The sequence below is a fragment of the Cokeromyces recurvatus genome (assembly GCF_025118155.1).
Source record: "Cokeromyces recurvatus strain NRRL 2243 chromosome Unknown BX663scaffold_30, whole genome shotgun sequence".
NCBI classification, from domain to species: domain Eukaryota; kingdom Fungi; phylum Mucoromycota; class Mucoromycetes; order Mucorales; family Mucoraceae; genus Cokeromyces; species Cokeromyces recurvatus.
In genome coordinates this window covers 54,133-72,191 of record NW_026251416.1, presented here as the reverse complement: position 1 = coordinate 72,191, position 18,059 = coordinate 54,133, and the positions used below count along the sequence as shown (strand labels likewise).

The window sequence follows — 18,059 nt, the reverse complement described above, 5'->3', positions numbered from 1 at the left end:
CCCTCTTTCTCTCTTTTTTTTTTCGTTTATTATTATTATTATACTTGATATATGATAAAGACAAAAAAAAAAAATAAACATTATTATCTATATAATAACTGTAGATGTTATAAATATATATACACCATGCATATACATAAAGGTATTTTTTTTTTTTTTTTTTTTTGATAATTGTAAGCAATGAAAAAAAAAAGTTGATATAATATATAGAATAATGTTATATATGTATATATATGTATAAATATATTTATATACAAATATACATATATAAAGGAAGAAAAAAAAGGAAATGATTGTACTCTAAATTATTGCCCTTTTTTTTTTTTCAATAAAAAAAAAGGAATCTAATGTGTCAAGTTGGATTGACCTATTGACATGTTATTTAATAAGCTTTGAACTACTATATAAATATATATAAAAAAAAAGTTAATATATAAAAGAGGAGGGTATATCTATTATTACTTACGAACAGTTTCATCAGTGGATGAATGATTTAATGAAAAAAGAGCAGGGAATGATGAATCTAATTCTTTAGTACTTGTCTTTACAGTTGCTGAAGCAGGAGGTAATGCAAATTGAACTGCTGACGACGATATATGCTTATTGGGTGCTGTTGTAGAGGATGGATAAATCAATGGAGGTTGGGTATGAATATAGTTATTGATCTGAAAGGGTAAATTGCCTGATTTTTTTGGCGAAGAATCCAACATGATATCTGGAATCGATTGATTTGAATGCATAGAGCTATTATTACTACCAGTAGAAGTAGATGATGTAGGTACAACGTAGGTATTGTTAAAGTCAGGTTTCGATCCTAATGGCTGGTAAAAACCATTATTAGAGGCATTACTTTGATCCATTGGATACAGCTAAAATAATAATAACAATAAAAAGTTAAAACTACAAATACAAAAATAAAAGAGAGAAAGATGAATTGATCTAGTATACTTACTATAGAGTGTGGTTTAGACTCTAATCCAGACAATGGTGGGCTTCCAACAAAGCCATTCAAAGAGAATTGTTGAGGTGGGTTCGACCAAATATCTAATCCACCTTGACCTGCGGGTGATCCAGTACGGAAATTAAGTGGGGAAACAAGAGAAAGAGAAGGCGGTGCAGGTTTATTAGCGTCAGGGGAATCAAAAATAGCTCGAATATTTTCAGCAGTTCGAGATGAGTTGATATCTCTAAAGTTCTTCCATGATGCTTCAAATGCATTACTACTAGCAGAATTAGGGTAATCAAAAAGTGAATAACTTTTTAAGCCGCTATTTAATCCTGAAGCTAAAGGTTGTGGGAAATCTGTCAAGAGAGAAGATGAAGCAGATGGAGTAGGAGAAACCAAATCTAATGATCATAAATAAGAATTAAGTCCTTATTCCTATATATACGCATATGTATAAGAATTACCTGATGGTAAAGCAGATGGAATGATTTTATTATCAAATAATGGGAATGGACCATTATTGGCTACTCGAGGAACATTTGCTGCTTGACGAATAATAGCACTATCATCATACAAATTAACCTGTTGACTTTTCAAATATCCAATTAATGTTTCCAGAGAGACATTTAAACGATCCAAGTTTCCTTTGGTTAGCTTAAAAGCAATTACTTTATCACCTTCATTTTCATCTTCATTCTTTCTCTTCTTTTTCAACTCTACTTTGACGTCATAATCTTTGGCTATCTTTTGAACTACTTCCTTATATGAATCTGATTCTAAAACAGACTTGAGATGAGTTGAATAAGGTAAATGAACATCATATTCTTCAGGTATAATGGATCTAACCATTTGAGCTGCTAAATTAACTTGTGATTCTGGACCTACTAGGGTTAAAGAATCATTTGCAAGCTCATTATCAGGCCAAATAATACGCGTGTTTGTCTTTTTGGTCATCTCGGTTAAGAACTCAGTCTGGTCTTTAATTAATTTTCGATGAAGCCAGAAGGGGATATCGTAAAGTACTTGTTCAACGCAATCTCTATCCTTTGGATTAATTAAATCCATCACAGCATTTCTTAAATTTTCCAAATTGACTTGGTTTTTCATGGGTGTTCTTGCAACTACATTATCATCATTATCATAATAGCCACCCAAGGCAGCAAATTCCTCTGCATTTGAAAACTTCACATAGACCCCATATTTCTTCATGATGCGTTGAATATTTTTACCGCCAACACCAATAATACGCTTGTGGTACACTTCTGGTACGTAGAATGAAATTTCGGCAGGTAGTTCTTCCTGTAAGAGTGTTAATCCATCCAAAGCCTTATTAAAATTATTACTTTCAACTTCGATAATAAAGTTATATTCACTAAAGGGGACAAACTTAATTTTTGCACCTGAAGTCTTCATGATCTTATTGATCTTTCCACTCTTTTTACCACTAATGAATTCACGTTGATCATTTGATAATTCGACATTGAATACTGTACTCTGATGAAGCATTTTTAAGAATGTCATATCGTGTAAACGCTGGTATACATTACGAATGGCACGTTCGGTACCAAACGCTTCTATACAATTTGTATCAGGTCTATAACTGACTTCAGCTCCTGAAATTTGAGATAATTGAGATACAAGAGCTGACACGTTTGCAACTGAGTTAAAGAAGGCATGAGCACTATCAATACCATATATAGCAGCATCTCGATTAAAATAGAAGCATGCTTCATAAATGCTACAAGCCTTTAAATTAAATTTAAAAATAATAATAATAATTTAGAAATCAATACAACATATTTGTTTGTTTATATTTACCAAAAAATGCAATGAACGAAGTGTACGCTCAGCATTGACTCTATTCTCTGCATAAACAGTAACAACATTATTGCTTGTCCCCATTTTTGGAAATGAAATAAAAGAGCCATTATCTCTCATTATCTTTCTTAAATCGTCTTTACGGTGTAGTAGCATCCAATTTAATTTTCTAGGGTGTAGTACAGCATCCTTATGATACATAGATTGAGCCTAAAATAATAATAATAATAATAGGTAAGCAAAGCTAACAAAAAAAAATTTTTTTTTTTTGAAAACCTTTTGTGAAGCTAATTTTCTTAGCATTTCTTTCACGCGCGTCACTTCATTTGATTCACCTGTAATATAAATAACAGGAGAATAATCGTCATTTGCTTCAAATATAAAGAGTGAAGGGAAATAGATTGATGTAGCTGTTTCTTCTATGATAGATTGAATCCCAGTACGTTTTCTTCCACATAATAAGTGATGTAACTTGTATGGAATAGCGACAGTATCTACATCTAATTCAGACTATTTTTTTTAAAAAAAAAAAAAATACACACAAAAATTTTCAGTATCCGAAATAATAATAATAATAATAATAATAATAATAACCTAAATTTAAACTTACCAAACTATCCAACATGACTAATGTTCTAACTCTTGCAAGCTCAGCATTGTCGGGTATACCAGTAATGTGAATATTGACAGTATTTTGAGAAGCAAAAGAAGATTGAGGAACAGGTTCTGTTATTGATATGGTTGTATTTGTATCATTTGCAATTTTTTCACATTCAATTCTTAATTTCTTACAATCTTGATCAGGGATCTTTAAATTTAAATGAATCTATTATTCAATAATAATAATAGAAAAGAATTGATATCGATCAGTAAAATATATTTATAAGTCAATATTAAAAAGAATAATGTCGAATGAATCACTATAAATGGGAAGCTGCCTTCTTTTTTTTTTTTTTTTTTTTTATAAAGATGAAATAAGGAATGATATTTACTTTAGTAGGATATAAGTTTAATATCTCGGTTCTTGTTGCCATGACATTGTCTTGTTGACCAATTAATGTAAGATTTGATCCTTCTACGATTATTTGACAGGTTAAAGAAGTGGGTAGTTTATCTACTTGTCCAAAACAAAATGAAAAAACAAAAGACATATTTTCAAGTTGCTTTGCTTTTTTGGTATATTGTTTTTTCTTCTATTTCCCTACAGTATATTGTATATATTGAAAAAAAAAAAAAAAAAAAAAAAAAAAAAAAAAAAAAAAAGGAAAAAAGGAAAAGAAAACTGTATTACGACACAAGAAAAAAAAAATTAAAATTCAAAAGAAGCCCGGAGGACGTGAATAATTTCATAATTGAAAATATTATTTATAGTAAATTATAAATAAAGTAAATGCGTGTCTGTTTAAGTGTAATTTTTTCTTAATAAAGAATAAACATATTGCTACAACTATAAAACTGATTTTGATAAACTTTTGATTTTTTTTTAGTTAGTGTCTAGACTATTGACTTTACTTTGGAAGAGTATTCATTTTTCATTTTTCTTTATTTTATTTTTTTTATTTTTTTTTTTTTTAAAAAAAAAAGAAACCCCCTTGTAAAAATTCCAAGTTGGTTATTGGCTATGTTTCGAAGAACTAGCAACAGTTGTCATAAATTATGAATTGCTTTTTTTTTAACTTTGAAAAGGATAAAATTACGAAAATGAATTGAAATATTTAACACATTAATAATTAATGTGAAAACTTATTTTCATAAACAAATGTCTTTCCAAATAATAGATACAAATGCTGCATATTACAACTTGTTATCATTTTTTATATAACAATGTTTTCAAAATAAAAGGGGATTTTTTTTTTGTTGATTAAATAAAATATTCAAAATAAGAAAAATGTGTTATTATTTCAGGAAAAGCGCTATAATGAAATCATTGATCCGTTTTCAATTTGAGGATTTTTTGAGCATTTTTAGATGAATTGTATAAAAATGATTTACATTTTTCTGAAGCAAGTTTAACTTTATTTAGTATACTATAAGCGGCTAAAATAGGTCATTCTTTTTTATTTATTTTCTTTAAGAAAAAAAGCAAGACTTTAACATTATTTTCAAATAATGAAGATAATGATATGAGGAGGAATATGTTATAGAAGAAAGAGAATATAAAATGCTCCAAACTAATTAGTCAATCTTGAATTCTATTTTGAAGAGAATTCAAGCTTATTACCTTCCATTTCAAAAAAAAAAATAAGTAGGATAAAGGAATAGAAGAAATTTTAGCACTTTTAGCAAACATAAATACTATAAGAATTGTACCTAAAAAAATCTATTTGTTTTTTATATACTCAATTTGTATTTCAAAAGTAATAAAAGGTGTGTTCTCTAGTAGCGACGCGTCAAGCAAGTCTAATAAACTGCTCCTTCTATATCTACATACATATTACTAGAAACCATTTTATTCAATGTTTACAAATGAACACTCATTTGTATTCTGCTCTGTACTGCCTATAACAATTTAACAAGAAATGCTATTAAGTCAACAACATATCTGCATAAGAAGCCATTTACGATTGCTCGTGTTATTTGATCTATTCTTTTTTTTTTTTTGCTACTCGTTACTCAGAACTTTACTGAAGCAGCATATTTTGTCTTATTGGAATATGTTAGTATTCTGTTTGATTCAGAATTGTAAAATAAGAAAAAAAAAAAAGAAAAGGAGGGGAGGGGTCAGAAATGTGCAAATAATTAGTGTTTAAAGAAGCCTTTTGGACTCTAGATTTTAGTGCAAAAAGAATACTGATATTTAGTCTAAAGAAAATCAATTCACAGATAGCATATACAAGTCTATATGTATCATATTAAGAGTAGACATAATAAAATTGAAATGTGCTAATCCTTTTCGCGTTATTATTGATGATATTATAAACTTACAAATCAACCATGCAATACATAATACTTTAATTGCCATGAATTATATAAAAATTAACAGTCAAATATTGACCAATCATAGCGCAGTTCATATAAATTACAATTGAAATATACTACACAATCTTTCTTTTTCTTTCCATACCAGCAATACAAAAGAAAAAAAAAAAGAAAAAATGTCAGACATGTCAGATGATGAGTTTCAGCCTCTTGAACCCACCCTTCAAAACATTTTAGACCAAAACTCTCTCCACTGGATTTTCGTTGGTGGTAAAGGTGGTGTAGGTAAGGTCAAATTACTTGTTTATTTATTTTATTTTATTTTTTTCAATTTGATGGTTCAAATAGATATAACAACTCGACTTCTTTCTTGTAGGTAAAACCACAACTTCTTGTTCTTTAGCTGTTCAATTGTCTAAAGTTCGCGACTCCGTTTTGTTGATCTCAACTGACCCTGCTCATAACTTGTCTGACGCGTTTGGACAAAAGTTTTCCAAGGAAGCTACACTTGTTAATGGCTTTAATAATCTTTATGCAATGGTATAAACCAATCCTTTATTTTCTTTTTATAAAAATGAGCACACACACACACACAAAACAACAGCAACAACAAAAGGGCTCGGATTATTAATAACTTAATTATATAGGAAATTGACCCTACTTCAAGTATTCAGGAAATGATTGAACAATGTAAGCTATTTTTTTTTTTACCTGATGAATATAAAAAAGGAATATGCTAAATAACTTGTTTTAGCTGATCAAAATAATCCAATGGGAAGCATGATGCAAGATTTAGCTTATGCCATTCCCGGTGTAGATGAAGCAATGGGCTTTGCAGAAGTTATGAAGCAAGTAAAAACTATGTCATACTCTGTTGTTGTCTTTGATACTGCACCTACTGGCCATACACTTCGTTTCTTATCTTTCCCTACAGTACTTGAAAAGGCTTTAGCCAAGATTAGTGGGCTTAGTAGTCGTTTCGGACCTATGGTTCAACAAGTATCTGGTATGATGGGTATGAACGCAAATCAAGAAGATATGTTTTCTAAACTTGAAGAAATGCGTTCAGTTATTACTGAAGTTAATAATCAATTTAAAGATCCAGTAAGTTCAATTATTACATGAACAAATTGGAAAAGTAATTATTTATTTACTCTCATTAATTAGAATACAACTACTTTTGTTTGTGTTTGTATTTCTGAATTTTTATCCTTGTACGAAACTGAACGTATGATTCAAGAATTAACTTCTTATCATATTGATACACACAATATTGTTGTTAATCAATTGTTATTCCCAAAAGAAGGTAAATTATATACTTGTTTTTCTCCATGCTTATTCACCAACTAATTATTCAATTAGGTTCTAATTGTGAGCATTGTACTGTTCGTCATAAAATGCAACAAAAGTATTTGGACCAAATTTATGACCTTTATGAAGACTTCCATATTGTTCGTATGCCTTTATTAACTAGAGAAGTACGTGGTGTTGAAGAAATTAAAGAGTTTTCCAAGATGTTGGTTGAACCATATCAAGAAAAGAAATAATTTTTTTTTTTTTTGAATAAAGATGTTCCATCATAGATTATTTCTTTATATATAAAGAACAAGGAGGAATTTATTAATAACAGTTTAGTCAAGCAAAGGATAGTGGCATTATTTAAAAGAAGTATAAGCTTTTTTTTCTGTATATTTGAAGCTTATTGGCTTTGGCTTTTTTCTTTTTTTAAGGAGTACGTAATTGTTTATTGGCTACAACTTAATTTATATTCGCTCCCGTTCCCCTTTTTTTTTTCAAATATTAATTTTCCCCTCACTAATCAACTTTTAAACCCCATCATTAGTTAACAATGGTTGTTGAGACAAAATATTATGATGTCTTGGGTGTTAGTCCAGATGCAACTGAAAATGACTTGAAGAAAGCATATAGAAAGCTTGCGTTAAAATACCATCCGGATAAAGTAAGACAAATGTTGTTAATGATCTCCGCATCATCTAATCCCCCTCTCCCTCTTCCCTCATCTTTTATTATAGAATCCTCAAGCAGGAGATAAGTTTAAGGAAATGTCTCATGCTTATGAAGTCTTATCTGATGTTGAAAAAAGACGAATTTATGATTCGTATGGTGAAAAAGGATTGAATAGTCAACAACAAGGTGGAATGAATGCCGAAGATCTCTTTTCTCAATTATTTGGCGGAGGAGGGTTGTTTGGCGGAGTAGGTGGTGGTGGTGGTCAACGTGCAGGACCTCGTCGTGGAAAGGATATGGTACATCAACTCAAAGTCACTCTTGAAGACCTCTACGTTGGAAAGACAAGTAAATTAGCCCTTCAAAAGAATATTATTTGTAACACATGTGAAGGTAAAGGAGGAAAGAACGGTGCGGTACAGGTCTGTAAAGGGTGTCGTGGTCAAGGTACACGTATTATCATGCGTCAGATGGGTCCCATGATTCAACAAATACAACAAACATGTCCTGAGTGTCAAGGTAGTGGTGAAATTATCAATGAAAAAGACCGCTGTACTCAATGTATGGGTAAAAAAATAGTGAATGAACGAAAGATTCTGGAGGTAAATGTAGAGCGTGGTATGCGTGGAGGTCAAAAGATTGTATTTTCTGGTGAAGGAGATCAAGCACCTGGCATTATTCCTGGTGATATTATCATTATTTTGGATGAAAAGCCTCATCCTTATTTTACTCGTCAAGGTGATGATTTGGTCTATAAGGCTAATATTGATCTTTTATCTGCTTTGGCAGGAGGTCAGTTTGCAATACCTCATCTTGATGATCGTGTTCTTTTAGTGACTATTTTACCTGGTGAGGTGATTACACCAAACAGTGTTAAGCTCTTGACAGGACAGGGTATGCCTATCTATCGTATTGATAATTATGGTAATATCATTCTAAACTTCACAGTCGAATTCCCTTCATCCAACTGGACAAACCCAGAGAATTTATTACAATTAGAGCATATTTTACCTCCTCGTCATTCTGTACCTGACATTGAGAAGACTACTCCTAATAAGCATATTGACGAAGTAGTTTTAGAAGATGCTGATAGTTATCAAGGAAAGTCTAATGCCAATAATGTATACGAAGAAGATGAGGAACATATGCGTTCAGGTCCTGGTGTGCAATGTGCTCATCAATAAAAAAGAAAAAAAAAAAGAAAAGAAAGGTTTCTTTATTTATCATTATTCTGCTTAGACATATACATATGTAGTTTCTATTTATCGCAAATTAAAAACTTGACCTATATTTTATATGTTATATTGACCTTGTTTAAAATCTATCGTTTATGCACTATTAGGGGGAAAAAAATACATAAATAAAAATAAAAATAAAGAGAGGGAGAGAGAGAGAGGAAGGTTAATGATTATTAGAACAAATGAATTAATGTAAGAAAGTGATATTTTTTGCTGGAGATAAGAATAATAGACTATGTCTACTAGCTAAAGTAGTAACTGGAAAGACTCTACAAATAGTAAGCTTGTTAAGAAATTGATTTTAGATTGTTGATTAGAAAGCATATTATATTCAATAATAATACTCGTGGGTTTATACGGACTAGAGATATGAAATACTGTGAGCAAGAGTGAGATACACCTTTAGGTGATCATTTTAAATATCCTTCAACTAGCCCATGATGTTCAATAGGATAAACAGATAACCAAAAAAGTAGGCTTCAAATTCAAAGCCATGCAACAAAAGGATAAAAAGCAGTCTACTGTATTTATATTGAAGCATTGTCTACTAAAAGAAATAATAATAATAAAGAAACTTTGACATTATTCACAAAGGGCTAACAAAAGAGACATATCAATAGGCTCTGGAAAGGTTTTAACCAGGGATATATACAAACATATACATATATAATATATACATATATGTACATAATATATACTTATATGTACATAATATATACTTATATATATAATATATACATTTATATATAATATATACTTATATATATAATATGTACTTATTTGTATAATATATATACCTATAAATAGAATATATATACTTATATATAATATAATATATATACACATATATATTTGTTTGTATACATATAATAATAATAATAATAAATTATATATATATAGGCTACTATTTAAACTATATATTACAAATACAAGGTAAGAATCCATTATCAAGTAGCGATATTAATTCTATAAAAATAAAGTTTGTGATATCATTTTTTTACATGGACAAAATCTTAAAAATATGTCACATGGCATTTTTAAAAGACCGACTAGAACTGACAGGTAATGAAGGCACATAGTTAACTGTTTTTTTTTTATTGAGTAGCAGTGAATTTAAAAAAATAAAATAAAATAATGAAGCTATGTTCTAGAAATGTAATTATTCGATTATTTGTTGACTATAAATACATATTCACTATACATATTAGCATTCATACTTTTGAGACACTGTTTACTGTAACTTGAGTTTATTTCACTAATACGTTGCATAAAGTTATTTAGTACCAACAACCTTAAAAAAAAAAAAAACTTGATTTACTTTCGAAATTTAATTCAAAATTTATTTATTTAAGCAGGAATATACAGAAATAAATATATATAAATTTATATTTATTATATTATATACAATTTATATGTAATGTTACATTTAAAACCAAGCAAGAAGCATATAGGAACCGGAGTTTTTTTGTTTTTTTTTTAGTTGGGCATCTTTTTACCAGAACCTTGTTCACGAAGATAACGAATACCATCATGGAGGTTGTCTGTACACTTGCCTTTAAGTTTAGAAAGGTTAGGGAAAATATTACGAGGTAAACCACTTGTATTATAATTGTCATTGAATGTAAATGTGCATGGTTTTTTAGATTTTGATTTAGCTATAGTAGGACTAGCCATAGTTAAGCACACCAAAGCAGCGAATATGAGTATAAAGAGAGAGAAAGTACGAGAAGTAAAAGCCATTTAAATATAAGTTGAAGTTATAAGAGCTATGCTATTTAATTAAATAATAAGAAGAAAACCAAACAATAGTAAAAATGGCTCTCTATTTATATACAAAAAAAAAAAAAAAAGTATTATTGATTATCTTCTTTGTTGTTGTTATAGTATGTCTTACTTTTATTTTAAGTAACAAAAGCTTAGAATAGACAAATTGACTTATTTTGGAAGGTAAGATAATATCTCCGACTTAGCTTAGTTTTAATTACATAAGAGAGTCTTTTTAAAAAGAGAGTTAGATATGAGAATATTTTGTTGTATTTTTCTAGTTGAATATATTTAATTAAGCACAACAATTTTCTATAAGAGAAAATATACAGTAAAAAAGAATAAATATCTCTGAACCAAGTAAGATGAATAGTACTTGCGTTATTTTGTTCATTTGCTACACTACATGTCAAGTAATAAAGACGCTTTAATATTAGAAAATTTTTTTTTTATTTTATTTTATTTTTTTATTTTTAAAAGAACGATATTATTTGATGAGAATAATACTACTGCATCATTACTACTTATTGGTGCTTTTAAAATTATTTTTAGTAACTTCTCCTTTAATATTGCTGTCTTCAGATTAGAACGAAACATGGGAGCAATACTATATTTATACATGTCTGATTTTGTTTCTTTTTTGTCATCATCATAATCCTATTTTTGTTTATTCCAAGTAAACTAATTTTGTATATTCCAGGGTTAAAATATTTTCTTAAAAAAAAAGGAAGAAGAAGAAGGGATCTACATTAGTTCTTTTGTTCTTTACCAAAAAGAAGTTATATAAAAAAATTAATTTTTTTTATATTATTATTATTCACGTGAGATGCAAAAGTAGGATAAAAAGTGTTTCTATTTTTGAAACATTCAACTCTCAAAGTAACATTTTCTTTTATTGCTGCTGCATGACTATATTTTTTATTTACATAAAATGCTTGTTTCATATCATGATAAATATTTATTTTATTTTTAATGACATAAAAAGAAATAAAGGGTTCGGGAAAGGAAAAGGAAAAAATCTAATTATCAATCAACTAAGCCAGCTTCTTTTGAAAGTGAATAAAATTGAGATTCTTTGTTTGTCAATAAATTCTTTGGTGAATCAAATTCAGCAATCATTCCCTTATCCAATACAAGAATTCTATATATTTCATAAGAATTAATATCAAGTATATTTATAAAGGAAAGGAATTTTTACCTATCTGAGTCCATGACAGTATTAATTCTGTGAGCAATGGTTAAAATTGTACAGTTTGCAAATTGTTTACGAATAGTTTCTTGAATAATAGCATCTGTCTCAACATCAATCTAGTGAAAAATAAAAATACAAAAAAAAAAAAAAATTAATAATTAAAATTCAAATGAGAATAAATACTTACTGCTGCTGTAGCTTCGTCCAAGATTAAAATTGTTGTATGACGAAGTAAAGCGCGGGCAAGACAAATAAGCTATTAATAAAGGTGGAAAAAAAAAAGTTAAAACAAAAAGACATTTGCATTTTATTTCATATTTGTACCTGTCTTTGACCAACTGAAAAGTTATCTCCACCTTCTATTACAACACCATTCAATTGACCTTCCATGGCTGCAACATGTTCTTTCAAATGTGCATTTTCTAAAGCTTGCCAAATTTCAACATCATCATGTGTACCAAAAGGATCTAAATTTTCTCTAACTGTACCAGCAAACAGGACTGGATCTTGTGGAATGATGGTTAATCTTGATCGAAGATCAAAAAGTCGAAGTGAAGAAATATCAATACCATCAATTAGAATATTTCCTTTAGCTGCTTCAATAATACGGAAAAGTGCTAAACTTAATGAACTCTTGCCTGCACCTGTACGACCAACGATACCAATCTTTTCTTTAGGTGCAATCGTAAATGATAATTCTCGAAGACAGAAATCGAGTCCTTCTCGATAGCGTGTTGAATAACCATTAAATTCAATATGTCCCTTTGTAGGCCACATAGGATCTACAGTTCGAGTAGCCTCGTATCTTTCACGAGGCAAATCAATGTATTCCTTGACTCGTTCCACAGAAACAATATTTGTTTCAATATCACAGTAAGAACGAATGACCCAATTCAATGCTTGCGTTACGCTAAGTGCATATGAAACGCTTAAACCGACAAGACCAGGATCAATATAGGATTTAGAACCATAAAGGACTCCAAAGACAGCAAATAAGGATGAGCCAAATATAATGACTGAACCCAAGAACTCGAGACGAACAGCCAACCATCGATTACAGGAAATGGATGGGAAATAAGTACGCTGATTTGTGTCTAGTTTATGTTGATTTTGATAGATAAATACACGTTGTTGTTCATAAGCACGAATTGTTGAGACGCCCTGAATCGTTTCTTGGAAATGGGAGTAAATAGGGCTTTTACCAACTGAATCTAAACGCTTTAATTCACGAGAGGTAGCAAGGTAATACTTTTGGACACCCATATAAACAAAGGCTAACGGAATAACCAAAATTAAGAAGAAAGGCGTTGAAAAAGTGATGATAAGGACCGTGGCAAGAACTTGAGCCAGGACACGAACGTACATATTAAAGTTTCTAGGTAGCACTTCATCAATCGTATGTTCATCCTTACTGAAGCGATTTAAAATTCTGCCTAAAGGTGTTGTGTCAAAGAAGGACATGGGTGTCCTTAGAACGGTATTCAACATACTATTATGAAGAAATCGGGCAGATCGAATACCACAGAAGACCCACATAATCATCGTTTGTGAAAAGGCAAAAATCGTAGAAGACCATCCAATAATAGCATAAATACCCAAGTTAAGCCAAATATCACGATTCGTACCTTCTTCTAAATTCTTGCCACTCCAATATTTAAGCCATATATTTGATCCAACCTGTGCACCTTGAGAGGAGCACTGAAGGAGTAAGACGGCAATGACTCCAACCGTAGAACAAGCTTTAGCATAGTGTTGATACACACTCCAGGATACCTTCCCTTGAGCGCTCTTTTCTTCTGTTATCAATTGGCCAGCAGTTCTTGATACATGACCTCCTCTCCCGTTACGTTGACTCTTGAAAATAGAGGATGCAATCGAGCCACGTCTGAGTGTGGATACTTCACTAATCAAACTACTCAAGCTTACTCTACGTTCATTTGCATGACGACGCATCATATCTCGATTTATAGATGCCTCTTCCTCACAGTGACCAAGACTTGCAGAGAGTTCACCTTCCATAGCCTCTAATGCTTCCTCATCAACAACAGAGGATGTAGCGGTTGTATCATCATTGTCCATGATACCCAGCTCTTCTTTAGGCAATTGGTTACCAAATTCACGTACAAGCTTATACAATTCGCTTCCCTCTTCCTCCATGAGTTCGTCATAGGTACCCTTCATTTCAATTTTACCATTACGCAGCATGACGACCTGATCAACCTTATCAAGGTATGCAATTGCATGTGTAACTAATAAACGTGCCTTATTCTTTAATAAACCATTAGGACCAATGACATGGTCAAACAAATGACGTCCAACATGAGCATCAACGGCACTCAAGGGATCATCTAATAAATAGATATCCGCACGAGCATATAATGCACGAGCCAAGGAGATACGAGCCTTTTGACCACCAGATAGGTTAATACCACGTTCACCAATCTCTGTCAGATCACCATTCGCCAAGACTTTAAGATCTGGCTTTAAAGAGCAAGCCTCTAGGACTTGATCATAAAAGTTAGGATCCCAACGAAGTCCAAAAACAATATTGTCTCTCAAGGTAGCATTCATGATCCAGGGCTGTTGTGGAACATAGGCAATAGATCCACGTAGCGTTACATCACCAGCCACTTTGACATTATCACCTAAAATAGCACTTATCAACGTTGATTTACCAGAACCGACACGACCGACAATGGCTGTCAGATGGCCCTTCTTAACATCCAAGTTGATATTAGTTAGATCCGTTTTAGAATCATGCTTATTCCATTTGAAATCAGCTTGTCTGACCTCGACCAAGGGGATACTGGGATTCCAGTTAGACATCTTTCTAAAATCTTCTCGTTTAATAGCCAAGGGATCGATTTCTTCACTAGAGAGATAATCTTCAATACGATAAAGGGAGACAGAGGCCTCAATAATGGATGTAATGACATTAGGAAAGATGGCCATAGGGAACTGAAGTAAACCAAATAAGGAGATGGCAACAAAGGCAATCTGACTTGTTAATGGTGTGGAAGACGTAAAGACGTAGACCGCAAATGTAAGGATGGAGACGAAAAAGGGGATTGAGGTCCAAGTGAAGGTCTGCATAGCTGCTAATAAGCCAATCTTCTTAAGCATGGTTAATTCCAAATCATTACGAATAAAATTAACCTATATAATACAGTTATTTATATATAAATTAGAGATACATATATGCATATATATATATTATAACTTACTTTTTCAATGAAAGGTGTCTCCCATGCATAAAGCTTTATAACTTTAATACCATTTAAAATTTCATTCTAATAAATAGAATGCATTAATACTTTGCTTCCGTTTTTTTTTTGGTTTTTTTTTACCATTAATTTAACTCTTGCATCTTTATTGCCCATTTGAATCTTTTGATATTTACGCATAGTTTTTGCAATAAGCATATTCATAGGTACAGCGAGTACTAAAACAGTTACACCTGCCCAAATACTAGGTCCCATTGTCTTTCTTAATAAATAAAGCGCAATTATAATTTGGAAGGGACCGCTCCAACTAATATGAAAATTGGTGCACAAATCCATCAAACGTTGAGCATCTACACTCATACGATTGACAATCTATTTTCATTCATATTAGTAATCAATCTTATTGTTGTAAGCCCTATTATTACTATTATTATTATTATTACCTCTCCGACCGTAGATTGTTGACGACTAGCGTTACTTAATACAAGTGTCTTTTGATAAATTGCTGTAACTAAAGCTGCACGGATTCTCATACCTGTTGTAAAACAAAGATGGAAATATTGATGCAAAAACATAGTTTGTGTGAATGCAGTTATGAACATAAAAACTATATACAAGTTGTTTAGTTAGTGGTGGAAAAAAAAAGGGGGCGGGAGAATAGGAAGAGGACACAAGCTAGATACAGAATAATAATAATAATAATTCAGTCATTAAACTTTACCTGCAATAAAAACACCTTTGTAACTTGGTTCTGGATTATCAGTTAAATAGCTTCCAACCCAACCCATAAGCTCCTTTAACAAAATAGGCTGAAGAAATTGTAAAATATCTTGAATTGCTTTAAATAGCTAATAAAAAAAAAAGAAAAGAAGCGAATATAAGACTATTATTACAATAATAACAACATGCATGTCTTATGAACTTACAGCTGCAAACATAAATCGACCACCTAGAGTCTTAAATAAAGCTCGGAAAAGAGAAGGCCTATATTAAATATTTAGATGAATGGATAATAATTCTACATAGAAATCAAGTCAAGTTTTTTTTTCTTTATTATTTTTAACTTACTTTTCTTTCTGTAATTCTTTATTCCAATTCTTTTGGAATTTTTGACTTATAACTGCAGTTTCATCATCATGTCTTAAATTCCTATTGATTACTGTTATTTTCCACTTCCTCTACCTTGTTACAAGCTTATTTGTCTTACCATAAGTCATCCATGACTAAAGGACTTTTATAACCCAATTGCATTAATGGAGTCATCCAGCTGAATGTTAGTCTACCAAAAATATTTGTCTTTTCTATAGGACAGACCATCTAAAAAGAAAAAGAAAAAAAGTAAATAACAAAATAAACTTGAACATGTACATCAAGAGGAAGGGGCTCTTATATGTATATACTACCTCATCTTCCTCTAATATAATATATTGACTTTTAGGTCTTGATACATTTTCTAAAATAAATATAATAACACTCAAAGCATATTTTATCAAGTACATTGCGAAATGGTCAGGATGGTTGCCTGTCTCTCCGTGACTGATAATCATCGTTCTTAATTTGATAGATCCCACAATAATATCAAAAAGCCAATAAAATAATAGAACGCCAGATGAAACCTTATTGCGTGTATATTCCAGATGATGGAGTATCATGACGAATACCTAAAAATAAAAATAGAACATTAAGGTTAAATACATATACTAACCCTTTTTTTTTTTCGTTAACTGATTTACCAAAATAAACACATTAAATCCTTGTGCTAAAATTTGAGCATTATCAATAATAGCAAATGCTTCTTGAATAGAGAATAATAAATTTGCCATCGACAAGAACAAGAGGATAAGCAGAGTTGTCTATCAAAACAAACAAACAAACAGAGAGAGAAAGAGAGAGAGAGAGAGAGAGAAATGAGCACAAGTTACACACTAAATATCTTGCAAATATACCATTTTAATAAAGTAAAGCCAGTTCCTTGTAAAATCTTTAGATAATGATGGTCTCTTCGATAAATTCCAGATACGAATAGATCCAGCAATGAAGACATAAATTGAGGGTATTAATAAGATAACACTAATATATAAATAAGTAAGTAAAACCCGTACAGTAAGTCAGTTCTATTTTTTTTATTATCCTTACGTGTCTTCAAAGCATGGTGTAAAGTCAGGCTCTCTAATAGCTGAATAAGGTCCCTATAACAAATTGGATTATTAATACAAAAATAAATAAAAATTATTATTCAATAATTATACCCAGCCCTCTGGATTATAGCACATTTTCTGCCCCAGTATGTGGCCCTTGATAACCCACTGATCATCCATTCTTTTAGAGATGAAGAAAGAGATGGTTTACACAATAGGTAAGAAATATATTGAAAGAAGAAGAAGAAGAAGAAGAAAAACTAAAGCTCTTGAGAATAAAATAAAATTAAAAAAAAAATGAAACAAGTCTTTTCTGACTCCAAAAAAAAAAAAAAAAAAAAAAAAGCTCAAGGCTCAGGACTTATGAGAACGGACTTTCAATTTAGGTAAATCTGATAAATCAAATTCATATTTATGCTGAAATAACAAGCTATAATAATCAATATATGAAAATTCCTCAATTATATAAATCTGATTAAAATTGACTTTAGACATTTATACGTTATAATAAAGTCTTCGTATTTCATTACTCTACATAATCTGAAGAAACAGACAAAAAAAAAGTTATGTTTGTTTAATCAACTATTTTTAAGTTAGAATTAAATTTCAAGCTTTCATAATAATAATACCATTTATTGTTAAAACACTGATTATATACATATACAAATATATTACTAAAAAATTAATATTAGATCAGATAAAATATATATTGGATTATGCCTAGCCATATTTTCTTCTCTTCGTACTTCTTTAGATGTAACATTAGCTAATATCAAGAATGCACATTTATATATTCATCAGTCGTAATGAAAAGGTATAATGTCGATATAAAAGTATAATAGAAAATGACAG

General features: G+C 30.6%; 4 protein-coding genes across 4 annotated transcripts; 1 reads left to right on the top strand and 3 right to left on the bottom strand.

Annotated features, from left to right (window-relative positions):
* Nucleotides 1-344: 344 nt before the first annotated feature.
* On the bottom strand, nucleotides 345-3,798 carry BX663DRAFT_441211 (uncharacterized protein; the record flags this gene model as incomplete). The annotated part of the gene is made up of 8 exons (XM_051523443.1): nucleotides 345-400; nucleotides 467-869; nucleotides 953-1,347; nucleotides 1,411-2,692; nucleotides 2,765-2,974; nucleotides 3,041-3,274; nucleotides 3,375-3,590; nucleotides 3,757-3,798. 8 exons carry the CDS (start codon nucleotides 3,796-3,798, stop codon nucleotides 345-347), a joined length of 2,838 nt encoding a protein of 945 aa, XP_051379447.1.
* A 2,061-nt stretch (nucleotides 3,799-5,859) lies between these two features.
* On the top strand, nucleotides 5,860-8,835 carry BX663DRAFT_441044 (ATPase GET3; the record flags this gene model as incomplete). The annotated part of the gene is made up of 7 exons (XM_051523431.1): nucleotides 5,860-5,968; nucleotides 6,060-6,223; nucleotides 6,331-6,373; nucleotides 6,438-6,787; nucleotides 6,851-6,989; nucleotides 7,046-7,134; nucleotides 7,717-8,835. 7 exons carry the CDS (start codon nucleotides 5,860-5,862, stop codon nucleotides 8,833-8,835), a joined length of 2,013 nt encoding a protein of 670 aa, XP_051379446.1.
* Nucleotides 8,836-10,239: 1,404 nt separating this feature from the next.
* BX663DRAFT_520983 (uncharacterized protein) lies at nucleotides 10,240-10,668 on the bottom strand. The gene has a single exon (XM_051529180.1). The coding sequence runs from the start codon at nucleotides 10,627-10,629 to the stop codon at nucleotides 10,366-10,368; it is 264 nt and encodes an 87-aa protein (XP_051379445.1). The 5' UTR covers nucleotides 10,630-10,668; the 3' UTR covers nucleotides 10,240-10,365.
* An 890-nt stretch (nucleotides 10,669-11,558) lies between these two features.
* BX663DRAFT_520979 (multi drug resistance-associated protein MRP) lies at nucleotides 11,559-17,465 on the bottom strand. The gene is made up of 16 exons (XM_051529179.1): nucleotides 17,319-17,465; nucleotides 17,206-17,258; nucleotides 17,016-17,139; nucleotides 16,803-16,922; nucleotides 16,473-16,730; nucleotides 16,277-16,386; nucleotides 16,138-16,218; nucleotides 15,996-16,053; nucleotides 15,791-15,917; nucleotides 15,513-15,676; nucleotides 15,193-15,441; nucleotides 15,070-15,135; nucleotides 12,170-15,001; nucleotides 12,033-12,101; nucleotides 11,852-11,961; nucleotides 11,559-11,794 (listed from the first exon to the last, which is right to left on the bottom strand). Exons 1-16 carry the CDS (start codon nucleotides 17,385-17,387, stop codon nucleotides 11,680-11,682), a joined length of 4,605 nt encoding a protein of 1,534 aa, XP_051379444.1. The 5' UTR covers nucleotides 17,388-17,465; the 3' UTR covers nucleotides 11,559-11,679.
* Between the last annotated feature and the right edge of the window lie 594 nt (nucleotides 17,466-18,059).

Excerpts from the sequence above, each read along its gene's own strand:
- BX663DRAFT_520983 (XM_051529180.1), bottom strand. The coding sequence starts at position 10,629 with ATGGCTTTTACTTCTCGTACTTTCTCTCTCTTTATACTCATATTCGCT.
- BX663DRAFT_520979 (XM_051529179.1), bottom strand. The coding sequence starts at position 17,387 with ATGGATGATCAGTGGGTTATCAAGGGCCACATACTGGGGCAGAAAATG. Across the intron at positions 17,140-17,205 it reads ACACCATGCTTTGAAGACAC|TGTTATCTTATTAATACCCT; the intron begins GTAAGGATAATA and ends TTTATATATTAG. Across the intron at positions 11,795-11,851 it reads ACTGTCATGGACTCAGATAG|AATTCTTGTATTGGATAAGG; the intron begins GTAAAAATTCCT and ends TGAAATATATAG.